The 23831-nt window shown below is 53.4% G+C and overlaps 1 protein-coding gene across 1 annotated transcript; it reads left to right on the forward strand.

The window, feature by feature from the left end:
- The first annotated feature begins 1506 nt into the window (after positions 1-1506).
- DDX43 (DEAD-box helicase 43) lies at positions 1507-22292 on the forward strand. Its single transcript, XM_054162483.1, has 16 exons — positions 1507-1831; positions 2475-2530; positions 2921-3053; positions 5286-5393; positions 5907-5988; positions 8827-8983; positions 9060-9178; positions 9459-9569; positions 10211-10352; positions 10943-11043; positions 11999-12086; positions 14863-14990; positions 16679-16788; positions 18122-18260; positions 20330-20417; positions 22179-22292. The coding sequence occupies exons 1-16, from the start codon at positions 1507-1509 to the stop codon at positions 22290-22292; spliced, it is 2001 nt and encodes a 666-aa protein (XP_054018458.1).
- Positions 22293-23831: the final 1539 nt, after the last annotated feature.

The raw sequence follows: 23831 nt of genomic DNA on the forward strand, positions 1-23831 counted from the left end.
GAATCCAGCCTGGGATGGCTTCAGTGACCTCACTGCCCAGCTGGGGGAGGTTCAGCCCCCGTGGGGGGAATCAGGCTCAGTTCCACTCCCCTTAGAGGAACTGACCCCCCCTGCACCAGGAAGGAACTTGCCCCTCTGGGCCAACTTTTTATCCTGCAATCCTTTTTCGGGATTCCTTAGGTTCTGAATGCAATCCAAGGTCAGCAAAGAATCTGCCCCAGCTATTTCTGCTTCACTTTCTTTATTTTATATAGAATGTTATTATATTTTCCCCCTCCCCCGAGCGTGCTACTCGCCCTGATGCGAATGGATTCCGAGGTCACACAGAGTGCTGTCACACCTGACAGCTGAGTGAATAACTGAGCAAATACAAGGTTTAACTGGGGCTTGGAGTAAGACTTTGTCCCCTGCAGCGTCAGTGGAAGCTTGTCCATTCATCTGGATGCAAAGTGTGGCCATTCATCCAGCTGGTGTGGCCACACAGGAGGCAGCTCCACACACATCCAGCACCATCTGCTCTTTGGAAGCGTTTCTGACTTCTTGGAAAGAGGGGGGGGGAAGAGAAGGCAGTGGGGTAAGAGGCTTAGAAAGCACGAAGGCTGCTTCCACTGACATTGCAACAGCACCAGCCAGTACATTCCAATGTTGGTTGTAACTCCTTGGCAAAGTTGAATCCATATTGTTGTTAATAAAAAAGTATCTGAAAAGTGTCATGCTCTGCTGCTTTGGCTTGGGCTTTGGGGTTGGTTTGGGGCTTTTTCCCTTCATAACAGTTTGTGTGGTCTGAGCCCCCTGGCAAACAAGGGGGGAAATGCATCTGTGTACTTCAGTTTGCTGGAATGGTTTGGGTTGGAAAGGATCCCAAAGCTTCTCTAGTTCCAATCCACGGGCAGGACACCTCCCACCAGCCCAAGCTGACTCAAGGCCTCATCCAACCTGGCCTTGAACGCCTCCAGGGAGTCCACCCGGGGCTGCCCCGAGGCTAGGAGAGGAGAGGCAGGGCGGAGAAGGCAGGAAGCAGACTGGGGACCGAGCAGCCCTCAGAACACGGGCGGCGGGGGCGCGGGGGGCGGCGGAGGCGCGGGGGGCGGCGGGGGCGCGGGGGGCGGCGGGGGGCGGGCGGGGGGCGGCGGGGGGGCGGCGGGGGCGCGGGGGGCGGCGGGGGGGCGGGGGGCGGCGGGGGGGGGGATGAGGGCGCGGGGGGCGGCGGGGGCGCGGGGGGCGGCGGCGGGGACGCGGGGGGGCGGCGGGGGCGCGGGGGGCGGCGGCGGCGCGGGGGGCGGCGGCGGGGACGCGGGGGGGCGGCGGGGGCGCGGGGGGCGGGGACGCGAGCTCAGCCGCAAGCTGAGCGGAGGGACACCGCACGTTTCGCCACTCTCAGCGTCGTATCACCGAGTCAGCCAATCACTGCTCAGAAAGCTCCCGCCCTGACCAATCAGCGCGCCCCTCTTCAAGGCGCGCAGAGTGCCGCCGCATGGGCCGCGCAGGGCGAGGAGCGGCGGCGCCATGTCCGACTGGGATGCCAGCAGCAGCGACGACGATGCCGCTGCGCCGGCCTGGCCGCCGCCTGTGCCCCTCGCCGCCGGGCGTCCGCGCCAGCCGCCGGCGACCTCTTCGCAGAGCCAGGCCTCTGCAAAGAGCGGCAGGGAAGGACGCAGCGCCGAGCGGTGGTGGGACGAGGCGGCCCGGGAGCCTCCAGGCGCTAACGGCTCCGGCGGCCCGGGGCGGGCGGTGCGGCAGCCGTCACCCCCAGCTGCCGCCGGCCGAGCGCAGGGCGCCGCCGTGCCGCTCTGCTTCCGCCTCGATAACACCTTGGTCGGGGCTCTCATAGGTAGCTTATTCGCGGGTGGGGAAAGAGGGGAGGAGGGAACTGGGTTTGTTCTCCTGGGCCTCCGCGCCCCGAGGGGCTGCATCGCTGCCTCCTGTCTCCCTGGCTGGGGAAGGGCCCCAGCCGCTACACCTCCATTCCCTGGCGGGAGGGCAAGATGCTTTTGCAGGGCCCTGGCTGAACAGTGGGGCTTTCCCAGTTGCCAGGGAAGTTGAGTTTTCTTCCCTGAAGTGCCTGGGTGGATGGCTGTGTCTCATGGCCAGCAGGCTGGCAGTGGGCTGAGGCCCTTTGTTAGGCAGGTAGAGGGAGGGGTGGCTCTTGAACTGGTTTTGCTGCTCCATCTCTCCAAACGAGGTGCCTCCCCAGACTGCATATTTGGTTCACTGCCAGAACTACTGCCTGCCTCTTGGTGTGACAAGGTCTTTTACTTATGGATGCATACACTCGTGGCTCTGAGCAGCTTTGTGCAGTGGAGGATGCCCCTGCTCGCTGCAGGGCATTTGGGCTGGATGGCCTCTGGAGGTCCATTCCCACCCAAACCATTCTACAAAAGGTCTTGGGACCACTGGTAACTTCGAAGTTAACTCTGTGTACTTGTTGGTTTGGCCTGAGTCTCTTTACTACCTGCCATGTGTCTTTATAACAGGTCGGGGTGGAGCTAAGATAAGAGAACTGGAAGAATCTACAGGTTCTAGAATAAAGGTACCCCTGCTGTGTGGCATCCAGGCCTGGGCTCTGTTGGGAACGTGGTTGGGTTTGCCTCCATGCAAGCCAGAGATACTGCAGCAAGTTGAAGGGTGTTGGAGTAGCTGAACTAATCCTACTGTTCTACAAGAATGGGCAGGAAGGAAGTGGGGTTGGGGCTACAACTCAACTGATAGGTGAAAGCAGAAAAAGCTTACTGATTTCCACCCCCCCTTACAGATGCTTTTATTTCCCCTTCTTCTAGAAAGGGAATGAAAGGACCTTTTCCTGGGAAGAGAAGTGAAATTACATGAAAACCAAGAGATCATCAAGGGTTGCTGTCAGGGTGCAGGGTGTGTATTTCTCTTTCCAGTAATGTAGAAACTCAGTAAGGTTTTATGAATCTAGGTTACAAAAGGAGCCTGGGAAGCTGAGGTGAAGATTTTTGGCAGCACTGCTGTGCAAAACAAAGCCAAGATGTTGATTGATGATGCTGTTACAAGATCTTGGCAAAACTGCATTACAAGTGGAACTGAAAAAGGTAAGAAATGTTTGGGGGGGGGATGGAAATATCTTTCCATGTGTTTGGTGGTGTGCTGGGGAGTTTTATATATTACCAAAGTGGATTAGCTTCCACCTTGTTCATGAGCAATAGCATACCTCCTTAAAGTATCCACACACCCTCCCTTCACAGCTGTGAACAGTTGGCTGTCCTCAAAGTGCCAGGCCTCTCTGAAGGTCTGCTCCTTTGTGTTTTCAGCCATTTTAATGAATGCACAGTAGTTTGCTATTTAGTTTCTTCTGTTATCAATCTGATTGCCCAAAATTTCAAGGCAAGGTCACGATTTAGTGTAGTATCTATGCAGCATTAAAATGCCCAAAGCTTTTCAGGGCTCAGTGTTGGCACCACTGCTGTTTCACATCTTCATTGGTGACCTTGAGGGAGACCCAGAGTGTGTCAGCAGTGAGTGCTCAGAGGGCACCAAGTTAGGTGTCAGTGGTGAGCTGCCCCAGGGCAGGGAGGCTCTGCAGAGGGACTTGGATAGGTTGGATCCATGGCCAAGGTGACCAGGAGCAGCTTCAGCCAGGCCAGGTGCCAGGCCCTGCCCTGGGGGCACAACAACCCCAAGCAAGGCTGCAGGCTTGGGGCAGTGTGGCTGGAAAGCTGCTGGCAGAAAGGGAGCTGGGGGTGCTGATGGCCAAGCAGCTGAAGAGGAGGCAGCAGTGTGCCCAGGGGGCCAAGAGAGCCAAAGGCCTCCTGGCTGGGCTCAGCAATGCTGTGTCCAGCAGCAGCAGGGAGGGGATTGTCCCCTGGCACTCAGCTCTGGGCAGCCCACACCTGGAGGCTTGTGTCCAGCTCAGGGCAGCTCAGTGCCAGAGAGCTGTGGAGGTGCTGGAGCCAGGGCAGAGCAGGGCAAGGAAGCTGGGAAGGGCCTGGAGGAGAAAGCTGCTGGAGAGAGGCTGAAGGAGCTGGGGATGGTTAGTGGGAAAGAGAGGAGGCTGAGGGGAGAGCTCCTGGCTGCCTGCAGCTCCCTGCAAGGAGCTTGTGCAGAGGCTGCTGCTGCTCTCTTCTCCCAGGGCATTAGTGAGAGAAGAAGAGGGCAGAGCCTCAAGCTGCCCCTGGGGAGGTTGAGAGTGGAGCTTAGGCAGCAGAGTGGTCAGGGCTTGGGATGTGCTGGGCAGGGAGGTGGTGGAGTCCCCAGGGCTGGCTGTGTTTGAAGGTGCTTTGGCTGTGGGGCTTGGGGCTGTGCTTTAGGGCTGAGCCTTGCAGAGCAGGGCTGATGGTTGGGCTTGGGGACCCTGAGGCTCTCTTCCAGCCTGGCTGCTGCTGTGGTTATGTAAATGTAGTTTCTAGTGCAGAAGCACTGGTTATAGCATGGTCAGCACTGACTTCTCACTGCTTGCATGGGAAGTTGCCTTTAAGCTTTGCTCATGCACACCTCACCTCACTTGGCTTTATTCTGTTAACTTTGTTGCATGGCAATATAAGTATTTCCTGTTGGAATGCTGCTGAGGTGATTGGTGTTTGTCTTGTGTGTGCTGCTCTGCCTCCTGCAGAGGCAAACAGCCTCTGTAGTCGTGTTCAGAGGCTCTGACTAGGAAGATGGGGTCTGAGAGTTGTGTTCCAGCATTGGAATGAGCAATGGAGTAGTGAGCTTTGAGGTTTGGAAGTGCTCCAGAAGGTGGATGAGAGTGTTTCTGGAGCCTGGAGCTAGTTAACCCTTCCTTGGGATGTGTGGCTGTGTTTTGCCCATGTTTCCTGCTTTCCCACTCACACATAATTGTGTTGCCTTTTATATCTTCAGTCCCAAACCTTTCTTAAGAGATTTTAACCTGTCACACCCCAAATTTGTTACAGGTTGTAGCTACACTCAGGCTTTATGGTAGTGTTGCTGGCTGCTTTGGAAGGAAACCTTGCTCTGCCATCTGTTGAAAGTGAAGCTCTGTCTGCACATCTCTCCTGGGCTCACTAGTTTTTCAGGGGCCTGCTGCACAAAAAGTCTTTCTTTCTAGCTGGAGGAGCAGCATTTCAGACCCTGCCTTCAGGTTAAGCTGTTGAAATCTTTTCTCAGTCAGAACTGGCTTTGTGCAGGGTTTAGCCCTGATTCACACTTCGGAAGTGTTTTTATTTGCATGCCTCATGTCTACTCAAGATCTCTTCAGAAGCCTTGAAATAGCAAAAGAGAGCCAGGGGTGTGTGTGGAGGGGGAGGTTCTCCCCAGCCTTGCAATGTGCTCCATCGAGCAGAAGCTTTCTGGTGCTACCTTCACAGGAGCAGTCTTGGATGTTGTCAAGCCTGAGAATACCCCAAAGAAGCCAGGGATTAACTGGGCCTCTCTTCGAGAAAACAGAGCTAAATATGAAGCTATGAAGTGGGCAGGTCAGTTTTAAAAGGGTTTTTTTTGGGTGGTTCTTGCCTTTATTTGATCAATCCATGGAATGCTTCAATGTTGTTGGCCTTTGCTTTGAGATGAGTGAGTCAGTGTCGGGCTTGCAGCGGAGTCACCTCCTCAGCATGGCCACGCAGGACGCCGAAGCTGCTGTGTGGAGACTGAAACTAGCTGCTGAGTTGGTGTTTGGGCTTCACCTTTTGAATGTAATCTTGCTTTACATGTGGCCTCAGGATTGTTACATGTATTGTCATGTGTTAGTCATATATGAGGGGAAATAAGTGCAGAACTTGGAGTGTGGGGAAGTGGTTCTTCTGCAGGCAAGGATGTGTCGGCCTCAGCCTTCCTCTTTCCCGGGAACATCAGCAGTCACCCACCGCCCTTGAGCTGTCCCCTAGTGCAAGGCCCTCTCTGGGCTTGGAAACTTCCATCTGAAGCTTCAGCAGCTCTACCCTTAATCTGTGGCATTTCTTGCTGACTCAGGTTTACTGTTTCTGCCGCAGGCTTGCCTCCCATTGAGAAGAACTTCTATAAGGAGTCACCAAGGACTGCGTCGATGTCACCGGAAGAAGTGGAGCTGTGGCGGTAAGGATCATCTGCTTGGCAAAGCATAGCTCTCCAGAGCCCAGCAGGAGGGAGACAGGAGCATTGAGGCTAAGGGCTTGTGGGAACTTATGTTGTCTTAAATCAACAGTAGCTAGCAGGTGAGTACTGCTAGTTGCTGGGAAGATTAGCTTCTGGGGATTCACTGCATGCCTGTAAGGGTTGGATCTAGTTGGCCTTCAGAAGGGGAAACAAAAATCAGGAGACATCTTTTGGTTCTTTGCATTTCACAGCACAGCATGCTCACATTGCCTAGCTCCTTCCAGACAGGACTGGTCACATGTTCAGTACCTCTTGGCTGCCATTCATGTGTTGGTCAATGTCATCCTCTAAACAAACTTCAGCCTCTCTTGTCTTCCTCTGTATCTTGTCTTCACAACCACCTCCTGGTGAGTAGCTGCCTCAGCTGACTGTATCCATCCACTTTGATCCAGCCAGCTACAGAAAAGCAGGTCATCTGTTTCAAGGGATTCTGTTCAGCCCTGGTAACAGTTTTAACCCTCTCCAGTGCTTGCAATGAAGCTGATGAACATTCTTGAAGTGTTAACTTCTATTCCTCCCCTATTTGGGGCTCTGCTTGCCCTCTTGCCTGCTCACCAGAGGAGCCTTGTCAGGAGTGGGAGAACATTGTTCTGCAGGTTCAGAATACACCCTGAAGAGGAGGATTTGCATGATAAAGGGATGATTTTTTTTTCATCTAGTCTGTCTGCTGTAAGATAAAAATGACAATAACTGGGGACAAAGTATTTTGTAAGCATGGAGAGAGGCTGAGCTGCCCATGGAGGGACTGAAACAGCTCTCTATGAGGAAAGGCTGGGAGCCCCAGGGCTGTTTCCTCTGGAGCAGAGAAGACTCAGAGGAGCTCTTACTGATGTTTACAGCTATCTGAAGGGGCCAGGCTCTTTTCAGTGGTGTCCTGTGATAGGCTGAGAGGCAGTGGATGCAAACTGGAATGCAGGAAGCTCAACTTCATCACGAGGCAAACCTTTTTTGGTGTGAGGCTGCTGGAGCCCTGGAGCAGGCTGCCCAGAGAGGAGGTGGAGTCTCTTTCTCTGGAGACTTTCAAGACCCATCTGGATGTGTTGCTGTGTGACCTGCCCTTGGGTGACCCTGCTTAGGCAGGGGGGTGGACTCAATTTGTGGAGGTCCCTTCCTATCCCATTCTCCCCTTGAAGTAAAACTTTCTGGTGGGTGGAATCTTCAGAAGAGTAGAGAAATGGAATGAAGATAAATTACTTTGTGTATAAATAGCTCTTAGTTGAGGAGAGCCCTAGCACCTCAGCTGTGGATGTAGGTTTCTCCTTCTGTGTGCATTGCTGTGTTTGGGGTTTGTTCATTTGGCTTCAGGTGAGGTTTATTTTGGAGCTTGTCTTTTGTTTTCCCCCTAAGCTGTTCTGTTTTGTTAGTTCTAGAGCATCCAGGGAGCTGAAGAAATGTTGGGAAAGCTTCTGTCAGAACACAGGATTCTGACCAAAAAAGTCTAATCCATTTCTCTGAACTCTGGGGCTGTCTTTAGCTTAAAAAGAATTGTCACAGTTACTTAATTTGTTACAGAGTGTAATTGAAGTCTGACATGACAGGACTGCAACTGATCTTGATAACCATCTGTAACTTCAGATCAGTCATTCCTAGGAGAGCGTGGCAATTGCTGCCTGCAGGAGCACTGTTCCTCTGCTGAGGCTTTCTTAGACGTTAGAAGAATAATTTCACTCGAGGGCTGGGGCTCCATGTGAGGCTCACTCGAGGGCTGGGGCTCCATGTGAGGCTCACTCGAGGGCTGGGGCTCCATGTGAGGCTCACTCGAGGGCTGGGGCTCCATGTGAGGCTCACTCGAGGGCTGGGGCTCCATGTGAGGCTCACTCGAGGGCTGGGGCTCCATGTGAGGCTCACTCGAGGGCTGGGGCTCCATGTGAGGCTCACTCGAGGGCTGGGGCTTGATTGTTGTTGTTCCAGGGATCTTGGTATCATAGTATCAGTCAGGGTTGGAAGGCACCACAAGGATCAGCCAGTTCCAACCCCCCTGCCATGGGCAGGGACACCCCACACTAGATCAGCCTGCCCAGAGCCTCAGCCAGCCTGGGCTTAAGCACCTCCAGGGACAGGGCCCCAACCACCTCCCTGGACAACCCATCCCAGGGCTTCACCACTCTCCTGGGGAAGAACTTCCTCCTCACCTCCAGCCTGAATCTCCCCACCTCCAGCTTCATTCCATTCCCCCTAGTCCTATCACTGCCTGAGATCCTGAGCAGTCCCTCCCCAGCCTTCTTGTAGCCCCCTTCAGATCCTGGAAGGCCACAATGAGGTCACCTCAGAGCCTTCTCTTCTCCAGACTGCACAACCCCAACTCCCTCAGTCTGTCCTCACAGCAGAGCAGCTCCAGCCCTCTGCTCATCCTCCTGGCCCTGCTCTGGACACCTTCCAGCACCTCCAGATCCCTCTTGCAATAGAGGCTCCAGAGCTGGAGGCAGTACTCCAGGTGGGGTCTCCCCAGGGCTGAGCAGAGGGGGAGAATCCCCTCCCTGCCCTGCTGGCCACACTTCTCTTGCTGCAGCCCAGGCTCTGCTTGGCTCTCTGGGCTGCAAGTGCTCACTGAGAGCTCCTGCTGAGCTTCTCCTCCCCCAGCACCCCCAAGGCTCTCTCCTCAGGGCTGCTTTCCAGCCAGTCCCTGCCCAGCCTGCATTTGTGCCTGGGATTGCCCTGCCCCAGCTGCAGGATCTTCAAAGAAAATGGGAAGAAAACCAGAAAGGCAGTGTTTAGTGTGAGCTCTGCTTTCCAGATGATGAGAGCTTAAAGCAGCTGCCCCTGTTCACCCCTGTGCAGGAGAGAGAATCACCACATCGTCTGTGACGACCTGGCGGAAGGGGAGAAGCGCTGCGTTCCCAACCCCGCCTGCGCCTTCGAGGATGTGTTTGAGCACTACCCTGACATCATGGCTAGTATCAGAAAAGCTGGGTTCCAGAAGCCTACACCAATTCAGGTGTGGATTCAGCTTTGGTGAGTCCTTAGCTGAAGCTTAAGCGACCCCCCTCCATGTAACTGCTGGTTTCTGTTAGTCCCAGGCGTGGCCGATCATCCTCCAAGGCATCGATCTTATCGGCATAGCGCAGACGGGTACCGGCAAGACGCTGGCGTACTTGATGCCTGGCTTCATTCACCTGACTTCACAGCCAGTGTAAGCACTGCCCAGGCATCTGACTCCTTTATCTGTGGAGACTTCCTCCTGTCTCCACTTCCCAGCTGATGGTTTTGTAGTAAAGAAAATCATAACTCATAGCCTGGGGGCGGAGGGAATAAGAATACAAACCCGGTGGAGCGAGTACTGAATCTGCCACCTCAGAGCCTGCTGGGGGCAGTGTGCTGAGCCAGACTGGAACAGTACAGAAACAGCCTGTCAGCTGTGGCTGAGCCCTGCTAGCCTTACATAGCCACACTCTGAAGATGTTCTGTTGCAGATCCCAGAACGAGCGTGGCGGTCCGGGGATGTTAGTCCTTGCTCCCACCCGAGAGCTGGCACTTCAGGTGGAGGCAGAGTGTTCCAAGTATGCATACAAAGGAATTAAAAGGTCAGCTTGCTTCTGACTTGCTTGTGAGGTCTCCTTTGGTTGGTTGCTTTTCCTGCCACTTGTGGCTTTGTTTGCCTGCTAAACAACGGCATTGGCAGAGAGAGCAGGGGGAGTTGGTGTGTTCCCCTTTTGCAGAGTGCCTGTTTTGTCTGCTCTCATGGGGGGGAAAGAACCTGTTTCTTGTAGAGTTGGACTTCTCTATACTGTGGCCTTGAGCAACCTGCTCTAGTGGGAGGTGTCCTTGCTCATGGCAGGGCAGTTGGAACTGGGTGAGCCTTAAGGCCCTTCCAGCCTAAACCATTGTATGGTTCTTGGAAGCCTGATCCCTTACCCAGCGTGCTGATTGCTTTAACAGTGAAAGTTCTGATGGTGCTGTTCAGAAAACCACACAGCCTTTGATGCATTCCTCTAGTTGTGATGTGAGCATTTTAGAACAGCCCAGAGCATGTAGCTTGACAGCTGCCTTCCTCCCCTTCATGGTTAATTTCATCAGACAGCTAATGCTGAACTCCTGAGGCAGTATCCTTCAGTGTTACTGTAAGTCACACTTGGTAGTTCCAGCTGATTCTTTTCCAGGTGAAGCAACAGGATGGCATCAGCTGAGCTTCACCACTGCTCCTGAACAACCTTTTCTGTTTCAGTATTTGCATCTATGGCGGTGGGGACCGAAAGGGACAGATCAACCTGGTGACCAAAGGTGTGGACATTGTCATTGCCACTCCTGGCAGGCTGAATGATCTGCAGATGAATAACTTCATTAATTTGAAGAGCATAACTTACTTGGCAAGTAGCTGATACAGAATGAGTAGTGCACCAGCTGGGAAATGGCTGGCCTAGTGGGAATTTAAGCTTTAATGGTTGGGTTTGTTCTCTTACTTTGGGTTTTTTTGGTTGGTTACTTGTGGGCTTGCCCTTGCCCTTTGGGTTGGGGTGGCCATGGGCTTGCCCTTGCCCTTTGGGTTGGGGTGGCCATGGGCTTGCCCTTGCCCTTTGGGTTGGGGTGGCCATGGGCTTGCCCTTGCCCTTTGGGTTGGGGTGGCCATGGGCTTGCCCTTTGGGTTGGGGTTGCCTTGGTTTGGTTTAATTCTGTTCTTAGTTCCAGGCACCAACCAAACTGTTAGAAACAAACTGCTGTTTCTTCTTCACTGACATTCAGTGCCCTTGAAGGTACTGTGGGTTTTCTCACTACCCACAAGTGTATTTATTAACTAACAAAGTTCCCAGGAGGTGGTGAGGGTGCAAGAACACTTGGGACAGGTGTTGCAGTACGTTACAGAGCAGCTTCTGCAGTTAAAAGTGGTCACTGAGAGGATCTGCCATCTTGCTGAAACCCAGAAGGAGCAAGACACAGCTAATAACCTTGTTCTGGTCAGGTTTTAGATGAGGCTGACAGAATGTTGGATATGGGATTTGAACCTCAGATAATGAAGATCCTGCTAGATGTGCGGCCTGACAGACAGACGACCATGACCAGGTGTGGCAGCAGAGCAGTGCCTGAGCCCTGCAGGCATCAGGGTGTTGAACAAGTTCCCTGCAAACAGTTGTGTCAGTTTGTTACAGCTTTCACTGGCTTCAGGGGGAATGGCAGCAGTTTGCTTTCTGATTGTCTGCTCGCTCCAGATGAGGCTTCTGACAGTTCTCTTTTCACCTCTTGCCCCTTTTCTGGTGCTTTGCATCAGGTGTAAAAACAACAGGTTCCTTACCCAAAGGAGGAGGGTGTCCTCAGAGTGCTTGTTAGATCAGTTTCAAATGCCAGCTGTCGCTGCTCCATCTGGCACCAAAGATGCATCCCAGCCTTCTCATCAGCATCTGTGCTGGTCTGTGCCTGGATTAACTGTGAACTGATGCAGGTTTTGTAGGGCTTACCAACAGAGATGGAAATTGTGTTTGAATATTCATACTCTGCATTGGAGCTTTGGGGCAAAACCACACAGGAAGCTCAGTAGGCATCATTGAGCTGGGAAATTCAGGAAGAAGTTGTGCAGCAGGAGGGTGGTGGAAGCCTGGCACAGGCTGCCCAGGGAGGTGGTTGAGGCTCCCTGCCTGGAGCTGTTGAAGGGGAGGCTGGAGAGGGCTGTGGGCAAGCTGCTGGAGTTGGGGCTGTCCCTGCTGAGTGCAGAGGGCTTGGGCTGCCTGAGCTCTGCAGCTCCCTCCCAGCCCAGAGCATTCTGTAGTTCTAGAGTCACTTTTTGCTTCATGAGGAGAGCTCCTTAACTACTCCCAGCTGTTCTCCTTGGAGCCTGAGTGCTCTCTGCGAACAGCTGCTGGAGATGAGCTCCGAGTCTCGCGCAGAAGCTCACTCCTGTTCTTGCATGCTCAAGCACTTCACTGGTGCATGAGAAAAACCAACAGGCTGATGCAAATAAGAGACTGAGGAAGGCTTTGCAGTCTGTCCTCATGTCTGCTTTCCTCCTCACTGCCTCCTCCAGTGCCACCTGGCCTGATGGTGTTCGTCGCCTGGCGAAATCCTACTTGAGAAACCCAATGATTGTGTATGTTGGGACTCTGGACTTAGCAGTAAGTTGTTCTCTTCTCTGCTGTTCTGGGGTGTGTGTGCTGTTGGGTTTTTTGATTCTGGAGAAAAACCTGCAGTAAAACCAGGAAGTATTTTGCCTGCCACTCTGTTTTTGCAGAGGGGAGACCTCATCACCCTCTACAACTACCTCAAATGAGGAAGGAGCAAGGCAGGGGTCAGGCTCTTCTCACATGCCACCAGTGGCAAAGCAAGAGGATATGGCCTCAGGTAGTGCCAGGAGAGGTTCAGAGTACAGAATTAACCAGGTTGGAAAAGACCTCTGAGATCATCCAGTCCAACCTGTCACCCAACACCATCTAATCAACTAAACCATGGCACCAAGGGCCTCATCCAGGCTCTTTTTAAACACTTCTAGTTATGGCTGACTCCTCCACCTCCCCAGGCAGCATACTCCAACAGCCAAGCTCTTTGTCTTGGGAAGAACTTCTTCCTAACATCCAGCCTAAACCTCCCCTGGTACAGCTTGAGACTGTGTCCTCTTGTTCTGTCCCTGGGTGCCTGGGAGAAGAGCCTAACTCCCACCTGGCTACAACCTCCCTTCAGGGAGTTGGAGAGAGCAATGAGGTCTCCCCTGAGCCTCCTCTTCTCCAGGCCAAGCAACCCCAGCTCCCTCAGCCTCTCCTCACAGGGCTTGGCTATCAGGGAAAATGTCATCACAGAAAGGGTTCTCAGGCTCTGGAACAGGCTGCCCAGGGTGGTAGAGGCATTGAAAAGAACTCATGGATGTGGTGCTGAGGGACATGGTGGCTCTAGGGATTGTGAGCTCTAGGTGAGTGGTTGGACTTGATCTCCAAAGTCCCTTCCAGCCTCAGCAGCTCTGTGGTTCTATATGTAAGTCAAGGCAGGTAGCTTTAAAATCTTCCCACCCTTACTAAACCAGCTCTGTGTATTATCCTTTGGAAGCCCTGTTTGCAGTTTAGAAAGAACTGCAGAATCAAAGGGCTTCTCTAACAGGCTATTGAAGAGCTAAAGCCTCAGAAGGTGTCACAAGCAGCAAGTACCAACCAGAATGGAGTCTGAGTGCTGAACTTTGCACTTCACAAGCTCTTGCCTGAGCCTTTCTTCATGCAGCTTTCACTTGTGTTCAGCCAGTATTTGTTCCTTCCTTGTTTGCTCTTCTGAAGGCCTTCCCTCTGTGTTCAGGCTGATACCTGGATCTCTGTTTCCTACCTGCTGCTTTCTCCAAGAGAGCAGAAACTCTGCAGTAAGCTCTTGGAGGGCCTTTGTCTAGAGCAGGAGCACTTCTTCTAGAACAAGAGCTGTCTTTAACCCCCCCCAGCTTCTGATATGTAGTTGCATACTTGGCATGCCTGTGCAGCTAGGTGTAGCTGGCTTCAGTACCAGCAGAGCTTACAGGAGCAGTTCTTCCAAGGCCTCTGCACTCAGGGCCAGAGATTGCTTGCAGCCTGAGTCCTTGAATTTTCAGTTCCTGTTTTTAGTGACAGGGGATGAAGAAATGTAGCAATCAGTGCCCTTAGGCAGAAACAGGAGGGGGATGTGCATTTCATCTGTTCAGAACTGCTTTTGTCACAGGGCATGGCTTGCCAAAGACACAGGATCAGAATCTGAGGGACCTCAACTCCTGCTGTAGCTCTTGTTTGATGTATTCACCTCTTCAAGGAGCTTCTCTCAACTGAAGAGGTGATCTCTGGGTAGGGAGAGGACAGAGTTCCCATGTGCAATGAGAATCTTTCTGTGTGGTTGGTTGGTTGGTTTGCTCAGCCCTTGCTGCAAGAGCATCATGCAGTTCCAGTGAGACTGCCTAGACCTTGATAGTGCTTATGTTCTGTGCCCTCAGACTTGCTGTGGCAGCCTTCAAATGCCAGGGAGCAAAGTTTTTGTTACCAAGCTGCTGTGGGAAGAATTGGGTAGATTTGATAGTGTCAAATGGCTTACAGAATCCTGTTGCAAAGCTTGTCCTCTCAAGGAGCTTGATCTAGATTAACATCAAGTGCACTCAGATGCAAGTGCTTCACTCTGATTTTTCACTGACATTAGGAAGATTTACTTCACTAACCAGCTGATCTCTTGAGGTCCCTTCCAGCCCCTAGCATTCTGGGATCTGTGCCTGTACAGGAGTGAGCAGAGGGCTGGAGCTGCTCTGCTGTGAGCACAGACTGAGGGAGTTGGGGTTGCTCAGTCTGGAGAAGAGAAGGCTCCCAGGAGACCTCATTGTGGCCTTCCAGGAGCTGCAGGGGGCTCCAAGATAGCTGGGGAGGGACTGCTGAGGGTGTCAGGGAGGGATAGGACTGGGGCGGATGGAGTAAAACTAGAAGTGGGGAGATTGAGATTGGCTGTGAGGAAGAAGTTGTTGCCCATGAGGGTGGTGAGAGCCTGGCACAGGCTGCCCAGGGAGGTGGTGGAAGCCTCCTGCCTGGAGGTGTTTGCAGCCAGGCTGGAGGTGGCTGTGAGCAACCTGCTGTGGTGTGAGGTGTCCCTGGCCATGGCAGGGGGCTGGAGCTGGCTGAGCCTTGAGCTCCCTTCCAGCCCTGGCAGCTCTGTGATCCTACATCTCTGCAAGTGCATGATTTGGCAAGCAGCTGAACAAAAGAGCTGTTAGTGTTTTCCCAAAGCAGCAAGGACACACCCAATGAATCTGAACTGTTTGAACTCCAGCCTGATGCACACTTGGCCTTTAAGGTAGCTTCCCATTGTATCATGTTGCTAGGTCTATACCATACCAGTATTTTTTCCCCTGTTAATTCCCATATTGTCTTCTAGTTTTTCTCCTTGACATCTCTTTCTGCTGTTCAACAGGCAGTAGACACAGTAGAACAGAAGGTTCTGGTTGTCGGTGAGGAGGAGAAGAGAGCTTTGATGCAGCACTTTGTTGATTCTCTGAAGCCAGAAGACAAGGTCATCATTTTTGTGGGGAAAAAAAACACGTGAGTCATCCCTTCCCACCTAGTGCTGCTCTTCCTTTGTGCCCAGCACATGCTGGGTGGTTTCTTAGCTCAGCTAAGAGTCATTAGCAAGTGTTACAGCTCTGGTCAGCAAAGTGCTAACAGGAGTAGTTTATTTCTTCATGCATTCTTCCAGGCTAACTGGCACCTTGCACCCCTTTGATACCACAACAGTACTAGTAGTGTATGTCTGTCTCCTTTCCTTCCTCCAGACTGACTTTTAGCTTGTACCCCTTTAATGCCATACCTGCAGTATTTCTGTTCAGAATCATACTACCAGTGTTAGTGTATTTAGTATTGTATAAATGTTAGCATGTTTAGTATAGAGTTGTCAGGGCTGGAAGGGAGCCAAGGCTCAGCCAGTCCCAACCCCCTGCCATGGGCAGGGACACCTCACACCACAGCAGGTTGCTCACAGCCACCTCCAGCCTGGCTGCAAACACCTCCAGGCAGGAGGCTGCCACCACCTCCCTGGGCAGCCTGTGCCAGGCTCTCACCACCCTCCTGGGCAACAACTTCTTCCTCACAGCCAATCTCAGTCTCCTCACATCTAGTTCTGCTCCATCCCCCCCAGTCCTATCCCTCCCTGACACCCTCACAAGTCCCTCCCCAGCTTTCTTGCAGCCCCCTGCAGATCCTGGAAGGCCACAATGAGGTCTCCTTGGAGCCTTCTCCTCTCCAGCCTGCACAACCCCAACTCCCTCAGTCTGTGCTCACAGCAGAGCAGCTCCAGCCCTCTGCTCCTCCTCATGGCCCTGCTCTGGACACCTTCCAGCACCTCCAGACCCTTCCTGTAATAGGAGTCCAGAATTGGACAGAGTGCTCCAGCTGTGGTCTCAGCAGAGTGGAGCAGAGGGGCAGAATCCCCTCCCTGCCCTGCTGGCTATTTGTTTATGTAGTCATGCTCTAGAATGACTTTTAGCTTGTAGCCCTTTTAATATCATGACAGTAGCAGTAGGTTCATTCATTCCTCCAGACTGAGCAGTGGCTTGTTACCCCTTTGGATATGATTACTGGTGGGGGCAGATGTAAACCTCACCTAATTGAAGCAGATGTGGAGATTCCTGGGCACATTAATCTGATGTACTCTCTACTTCCCTATGCAGCTGGTGCAGCCAGGGTTGGGGTGGTCATGGTACTGTGGCTGAGCTTTTGAGGGAGCAACACAGGAAAAATCACCTGTTGTTTCTCTTGATGTGTGACTAAGTACATATGCAGGGAACAGTCCTGTTTGCAGGCTGGCTTGTGATAAATACCAGCTGCCCTAGGCAGAGATTGAGCCTTGGGCACACATTTAGGGTGTCAGGGAGGGACAGGACTGGGGGGGATGGAGCAGAACTAGAAGTGGGGAGATTGAGATTGGCTGTGAGGAAGAAGTTGTTGCCCAGGAGGGTGGTGAGAGCCTGGCACAGGCTGCCCAGGGAGGTGGTGGAAGCCTCCTGGCTGGAGGTGTTTGCAGCCAGGCTGGAGGTGGCTGTGAGCAACCTGCTGTGGTGTGAGGTGTCCCTGCCCATGGCAGGGGGCTGGAGCTGGCTGAGCCTTGAGGTCAATTCCATGATCTAGCTTGTGTTCTCATGGTGTTACCTTTGGGATTCTGTGCTGCTTTGCTCCTCTTTTTTGTTGTTTTGCGTTTCCTGAATTTGCAGAGCCCTTGTTTGCTTTCCCCCTAGAGTTGATGACATAGCAAGCAACTTTAGCCTGCAGGGCATCCCAGTGCAGTCACTCCATGGCAACAGGGAGCAGTGTGATCGAGAACAGGCTTTGGATGACTTCAGGAAAGGTTGGTTTGCACCAAAGAGCTGCTTTGCTTAGCTCAAAGCTGCTCATGCCCACAGCTGTGTGAGTGCCATGTCCCTTCAGTGCCAGAGGAATGAGAATGCTCGTGAGCTCGTTTGTGACGTGGCAGGGGCTTGCCACTAGATGATCTTCAAGGTCCCTTCCAACCCAAACCATTCTGTGATTCTGATTGAAAAGCAAAACAAAATCATCCAACATGAACAGACTGCTCTTGAATGAGACTTAGGGTGCCTAAGAGGTCACAGAATCACCAAGGTTGGAAGAGACCTCAAAGATCATCGAGTCCAACCTGGCAGCACAGACCTCATGACTGGACCATGGCACCAAGTGCCACATCCAGTCCCCTCTTGAACACCTCCAGGGACGGGGACTCCACCACCTCCCTGGGCAGCACATCCCAATGGCCAACAACTCTCTTGGTGAAGAACTTTCTCCTCACCTCCAGCCTAAACCTTCCCTGGCACAGCTTGAGACTGTGTTCTCTTGTTCTGGTGCTGGGTGCCTGGGAGAAGAGCCCAACCCCCACCTGGCTACAACCTCCCTTCAGGGAGTTGCAGAGAGCAAGGTCTCCCCTGAGCCTCCTCTTCTCCCAGCTAAGCAACCCCAGCTCCCTCAGCCTCTCCTCCCAGGGCTGTGCTCAAGGCCTCTCCCCAGCCTGGTTGCCCTTCTCTGGACACCTTCAAGTGTCTCAGTGTCCTTCCTAAACTGAGTTAAGTAGTGCAAGGCTTTATTCTGGGGGGCTCTGGGAAAGTGAATCTTGTGCTGATCTACAAACCAGTAAATGCACATGTCAAATGATGGTGCTTTCAACAAAGCAGTTCTGCCCTGGGTGATGCCAGAGGGGTTGTGCTGTGGGTTGATGTGATCCTGTGTCAGCAAACCAGAGCAGCTGTGGAATCACAGCGTGGTGGGGGGTGGAAGGGACCTCTGCAGATATAGCCCAAGCCCCCTGCCAGAGCAGGATCGCCTGGGGGAGGCTGCACGGGAGTGCATCCCCGTGAGCTTGGGAGGTCTCCAGTGAAGTAGCCCAGTGATAAGGGAAGCCATCTGAGCATACAGTTGACATTTCTGTTCTTTCCTGGCCCTTTGTGTCCTCCAGGCCTTTTCCCTTGCTTCTGGCCCTGCCTTTGTGCCTGTGAAGCGCAGCAGCCCGATGCCATTGCGAGCGCTTCCCCAGCGCCTCGCGTGTGGAGCGCACACTCTGCCCTGCAGCAAGTGTGTTTTCCTTTGTGTCAAGTGCACTGTACACCACAAAACCAGCAGGCTGGAGCATGCTTTCTGTTTATTCCATCCCCTCTCCTCTGTACTTCTCTTAGGCAGAGTCAGAATCCTGGTAGCTACTGACCTAGCCTCCCGTGGCCTGGACGTGCACGACATCACTCACGTCTTTAACTTCGACTTCCCTCGCAACATCGAGGAGTATGTCCACAGGATAGGCCGCACTGGAAGGGCTGGGTAAGTGCTGACAGGAAAGCAGTCAGCCCCTGCCAATGCTTGATGCCTTGCAGAGGTCTGTCTCTTGTCAAATGATAGAGCTGCAGGGGCTGTGGGGTTGGGAGTGAGGGCTCCAGAAACTGTCATAGACTTGTTTCGGTTGGAAGAGACCTCTGCGGCTCCGAGGTGACCTCATTGTGGCCTTCCAGGATCTGCAGGGGGCTCCAAGCAGGCTGGGGAGGGACTGCTCAGGATCTCAGGCAGTGATAGGACTAGGGGGAATGGAATGGAGCTGGAGGTGGGGAGATTCAGGCTGGAGGGGAGGAGGAAGTTCTTCCCCATGAGAGTGGTGAAGCCCTGGGATGGGTTGTCCAGGGAGGTGGTTGGGGCCCTGTCCCTGGAGGTGTTTAAGCCCAGGCTGGATGAGGCTCTGGCCAGGCTGATCTAGTGTGGGGTGTCCCTGCCCATGGCAAGGAGGTTGGAACTAGATGATCCTTGTGGTCCCTTCCAACCCTGACTGATACTATGATCATCCAAACCAACCATCAGCCCAGCACCACCATGGCCATTAAACCAGATCCTGAGGTGCCATGCCTACATGTGTTTAAGACTTTCCCCTTCAGAGCATTCTTTCAGTCTGATTTCAGTACAGAGGACATCACCTGCACAGGAACCAGTTCTGTTTGGGGACTGGTTTCCAGGCATGTCTGGACAGGGAACTGGGAGCTAATGATCAGTCCCCTTGATAGGACTGGATGCTCAAACATCATTACAGTGCCAGTTTACTGCAAGAGGGCAAAAGTGTTCTCATCATTCAGAAGAGCAGCACCCTCTAGAGTGCATGAAGTGCAGAGTGATGATACTGACAATCATAGCACTGCTTGGTTGGTAAAGACCTCTAAGGTCATCCAGTCCAACCATCAGCCTAACACCACCATGGCCATTAAGCCATGTCCCAGCGTGCCATGGCCACATGTGCCCTGCACACCTCCATGAGAGCAAGGCAATTTGCATCTCTATCCTGTCAGAGGGTGGTTTAGGTAATGAAACACTGCTTCATGTTTTGCAGTGACTTTGCTGTTCAATTGAAGGCAAACGAAGTTCTCCCCTTCCCTGTTACTTCATTGAAGTGGGTGGGAGTGAGGGATAGTTGGAAGCCAGCTGGGATGTGGAGATGAAATACCAGCCCCAAGCAACTTGTGTGCAGCTGTTGTGAAATGTTACTTCCTTGCTTGTCTCTCCATGAGTTGCTTGGTTCCTAGGCAGCATGTGGAGGAGAAAAAATAGATCTGAATTGCAAAGTTTTCAGCCTATCATAGTGCTGCAGTTTGTATTAGGGCTTCTGAGTGCTGCTTTCCCAGCTTAACACAAGTAGGATTACTTTTGCCTCTGGTGGGAGTGTTTATTTCACAGTGATGAGTGCCTCTTCAGGCTTAAGAATGTTGTCTTGTGCTAGCTTCAGTGTTCACAAGTCCAACTTGGTCATGCCCTTGCCTTGGGCTGCACTGTCATACTATGATGGTGGCCTTCCAGGATCTGCAGGGGGCTCCAAGCAAGCTGGGGAGGGACTTGTGAGGGTGTCAGGGAGGGATAGGACTGGGGGGGATGGAGCAGAACTGGAAGTGGGGAGATTCAGATTAGATATTAGGTAGAAATCATTCCCCATGAGGGTGGTGAGAGCCTGGCACAGGCTGCCCAGGGAGGTGGTGGAAGCCTCCTGCCTGGAGGTGTTTGCAGCCAGGCTGGAGGTGGCTGTGAGCAACCTGCTGTGGTGTGAGGTGTCCCTGCCTGTGGCAGGGGGCTGGAGCTGGCTGAGCCTTGAGCTCCCTCCCAGCCCTGGCAGTTGTGTGGTTCTATGCTTTCTGCCATGCATAGTTCACTCAGTGCTCAGGAGCATGCCGAACCCTGCAGCCAGCCTCCTGTGCCAGTGCAGGGTGGCTGCAGCAGTGTGAGGCCAGGGGGCTCCCCCTGGCGGCCGGGGGGGGGGCGCGGCGCGGGGGCTCCCCCTGGCGGCCGGGGGGGGGCGCGGCGCGGGGGCTCCCCCTGGCGGCCGGGACCGGGGCTCACCGGCTCTCTGCTTCCTTGGCCAGGCGCACCGGGGTGGCCCTGACGCTTCTGACCGAGCGGGACTGGAGGGTTGCCCCGGAGCTGGTGGACATTCTGCAGAGAGCAGAGCAGGTAGGAATGCATCTGCCTGGGGAAGACTTGTTTTGGTTCTGGGTTACCCCCTGAACGTGGTTCATGAGGTGTTGAAGCCTGCTTGGGCCTTTCTCAGGGAGTGTTTTTACTGTGTTAAGTGGGGGGAAAATGGGTTATGAGTCCCTCTTGTCCTGGGGGCCCTGAGCTGCATTTTGCCTCACAGTGCAGTCCCAGAAAAGGTTTGGCAGCTTGAATCAGAGCCTTCCAGGTCCAAAGGAAGAAGTAACTTACATATACACACACAGCAAGAACTCCTGGTAAGATGGTGTTGTGACCTCCCAGCAGTGGGAACCCTGGCTGCTCTCTCCTGCCCCTCTTGTCTTTTAGCTTTGTGTTGTCCATCTCGGAACCCTTCCTGTGGCCACACTTTATCTACAGACTCACAGAGCAGGTTGCACAGCAATGTGCCCAGGCAGGCTTAGAAAGGCTCCAGAGCAGGAGACTCCACAACCTCTCTGGGCAGCCTGCTCCAGGGCTCTGGGAGCCTCCCAGGAAAGCAGTTTAAGGGGAAGCATAAGGAGACATCTGGGTGGGACACACTCTGCTCTGGCCTGTGCCCACGGCCCCTTGGCCTCCTGTCACTGGACACCACTGAAAGAACCCAGCTCCATCCCTTTGACCTTTATCCTTTAGGTACTGATCAGCATTGATAAGATCCCCCTCCAGTCCAGGTTAGAGAGCCCCAGGTCTCTCAGCCTCTCTGTCTTGAGAATGCTGCTCCAGTCCCCTTACTGTCCCTGTAGCCCTCTGTTAAGACTCTCTCCAACATCTTCCTGTGTCTCTCAAGCTGGGAGCCCAGAACTGACCACAGTACTCCAGATGAGGCCTCACTAGGGCAGAGTAGAGGGGAAAGAGAACCTCCCTCAACCTGCTGGCCACACTTCCTTAGTGCAGCCCAGGATACCATTGGCCTTCCTGGCCAAGTGGACACATTGCTGGCTGCTGAGGCACTTGTCCACCAGCTCTCCCAGGCCCTTCTCTGCAGAGCTGCTTTCCAGCTGCTCAACCCCTCACCTGTGCTGGTGCAGAGGTTATTCCTCCCCAAGTGCAGGACCCTACACCTGCCCTTGTTGAACATCACCGTGGTGCCCTCTGCCCAAGCCTCCCTCCAGCCTGTGCAAGGCTCTGAACGGCAGCACAGCCTGCCTGGGTGTCAGACACTCCTCCCCCCTCTGTGTCATCCCCAGAGAGAACTTTGCATCATTTGAAGCACCAGGGTTTCTCTTCAGAGGCTCTCAGAAGAGCCATTCAGTATCCATCACAGTGGTGTAACTGAGTCACTGGCAGATGGATCTGTCTGCAGTACAGGTGTTCAGTGAGCTGGCTAGATGCTGTCAGCAGGTGTGGTACCAGCACACACATCCCTGCCAGCCCAGGGACACTGCCAGTTGCTGCTCAGCATGTCTGAGTACAGTGATAGAATCATGGGGTTGGGAAGGAGCCCTCCCAAGCTCCAGTCCAGCCATAACCCAGCTGCCATGACCGCTACATACATCCTGAAGCCCCACAGCTGTGTGCTTCTGGAGCACCCCCAGGGCTGGTGACTCCCCCACCTCCCTGAGGAGAAGCTCTCTGTCTGCAGGAGAGCAGAGCTCTCTCTACAGAAGAGACAACCTGCAAAGGCACAGGACCCAGACACCTAACAAACCCGAGCTGGGAGCAGGCAAATGGAGAGCATTATGTAGGGCAGAGCCTCAGAGCTGCCAGCCCCCGACCTTGCCTGTGCTGCTTGCTCCCCAGGTCGTTCCCCACAAGCTCGTTGCAATGGCAGAGAGGTACAAACAGTTTCAAAGCAGAAGAGAAAGTGAAAGGGATGTAAGGAGACCTCCGAGGAAGTCCCCACAGCAACTGTAATGCCTGGAGGTCGAGAGAAACAAAGTGAGTGCCTGCAGGGGTGGACTCCATGGGCTTGAGTTCAGGAGTTTCTTTTGCTGGCTGATTGGTTTCTGTACCTCTCCCCTTTAAAGGTGACACAAAATCACCTTCAAGATGGTCAGCTCCTACCACTGCCTGCCCAGGCTGGTGCTGAGCCACGTCCCTCAGCACCACCTCTTTGAAACACCTCCAGGCATGGGCATTCAGCCCCCTCCCTGGGCAGCCTGGGCCGGGCTTGGAGAGCCCTTGCAGTCAAGAAGCTTTTTCTAATCTCCAACCTAAAGCTCCCTGGTGCAAACTGAGGCCCTTGCCTCTCATCACTGCTCACTAGAGAGAAGAGGCCAGCCCTCAGCTCACTCCAGCCTCCTCTCAGGGAGCTGTAGAGAGCAGTGAGGTCTCCCCTCAGCCTCCTTTTCTCCAGGCTAAGCACCCCCAGCTCCCTCATCCCCCCCTCCTAAGGCCTGCTCTGCAGCCCCTAACAGCTTTAAGTGGTTTAGAGGAGAAGAGTGGATTGCTTTTACCTGGAAACCTCCTCTTGTGCTGTGATCCTCTCTGCTCTTAGGGCAAATTGAATGTCATTACTTCCTTCTACACCCATGAGCTGCTGGTGTTAAGCCCTGGGTGGTTGTCTCTCTTCTGGCTGCTGGTGGTGTGGTTTGTAATGCAGTACACTATGAAGAAGGTAAAATGATGGTTTCTTTCCTTTTGTTTCCAGAGCACTGGGCTAGAGAATGCAAAGCAATGTTTGTGCAGCATGCTCTGAGAGCACTCCAGCTTGGCACTGGGCTGCCACAGCTGCTGCTGGCATGCAGGAGCATTTCCAAGGATCACTTAAGGCATTGGAGAGCTGCTGTGTGGTTTACAGCAGCTGCTGCTTGCTGAAGCAGGCTGGGGGCTGTGGTTGGTTTGGACTTGTGGTGGGGTTGGGTTTTTTGTTTGTTTGTTGTGTTTTGGGTTTGCTTTTAAAGCTTAAGCCTTGAGAGTTACTTTTGTTAGGACTTGTGTCCCAGGCCTTTTGTGAGAGAAGTCTGCATGTCCCTCCTCCTCAGGGGGAGAGCACAGGAAGCTTGTCTGGGGCTAACTGGGGCAGGGGGGAAGGTTTCTGCTCTTGTTCCCCTGTCATTTTCTAGCCTGAGGAGGTGAAAGAGTTCACTGGAGTGATGTGAGCAAAGCCACACAGGAAAACCACCTTTGAAGGTCTGCTTTTATTTCTTTCCTTGAAAGCTGCTTCCCATCTGGCTGTCAAGTTCTGTCACACAGGCTGCTGCTGGGGGATGACTTCCCCCTTTGGAAGCCTTCTGGGCAGGAGCTGTTCCTCCACTTGGCAGACCTTGTCTTGACTCGGGTGGCACAGGAGAAAAGAGCAAACTAACAAACTGCCTGTAGTGAGGTGAGAAGATCTGAAGTAAAATGATTCTCTGCATGTTCCTCTGGGCCTTCCCTCTTTTCTTTGCTCTCAAATTTGAGGGGAAGCCTGGGCTTTAGGCTGGAGGTTCTTTTGCCTCCAGACTGTAGGCT

Source organism: Dryobates pubescens, chromosome 6 (assembly GCF_014839835.1).
Source record: "Dryobates pubescens isolate bDryPub1 chromosome 6, bDryPub1.pri, whole genome shotgun sequence".
NCBI classification, from domain to species: Eukaryota; Metazoa; Chordata; class Aves; order Piciformes; family Picidae; genus Dryobates; species Dryobates pubescens.

Bases quoted from the DNA above. Each gene is read 5' to 3' on its own strand.
- DDX43 (XM_054162483.1), top strand. From the start codon at position 1,507: ATGTCCGACTGGGATGCCAGCAGCAGCGACGACGATGCCGCTGCGCCG. The intron at 10,353-10,942 runs GCAAGTAGCTGA...TGTTCTGGTCAG, and splicing joins TGAAGAGCATAACTTACTTG to GTTTTAGATGAGGCTGACAG. The intron at 12,087-14,862 runs GTAAGTTGTTCT...GCTGTTCAACAG, and splicing joins TTGGGACTCTGGACTTAGCA to GCAGTAGACACAGTAGAACA.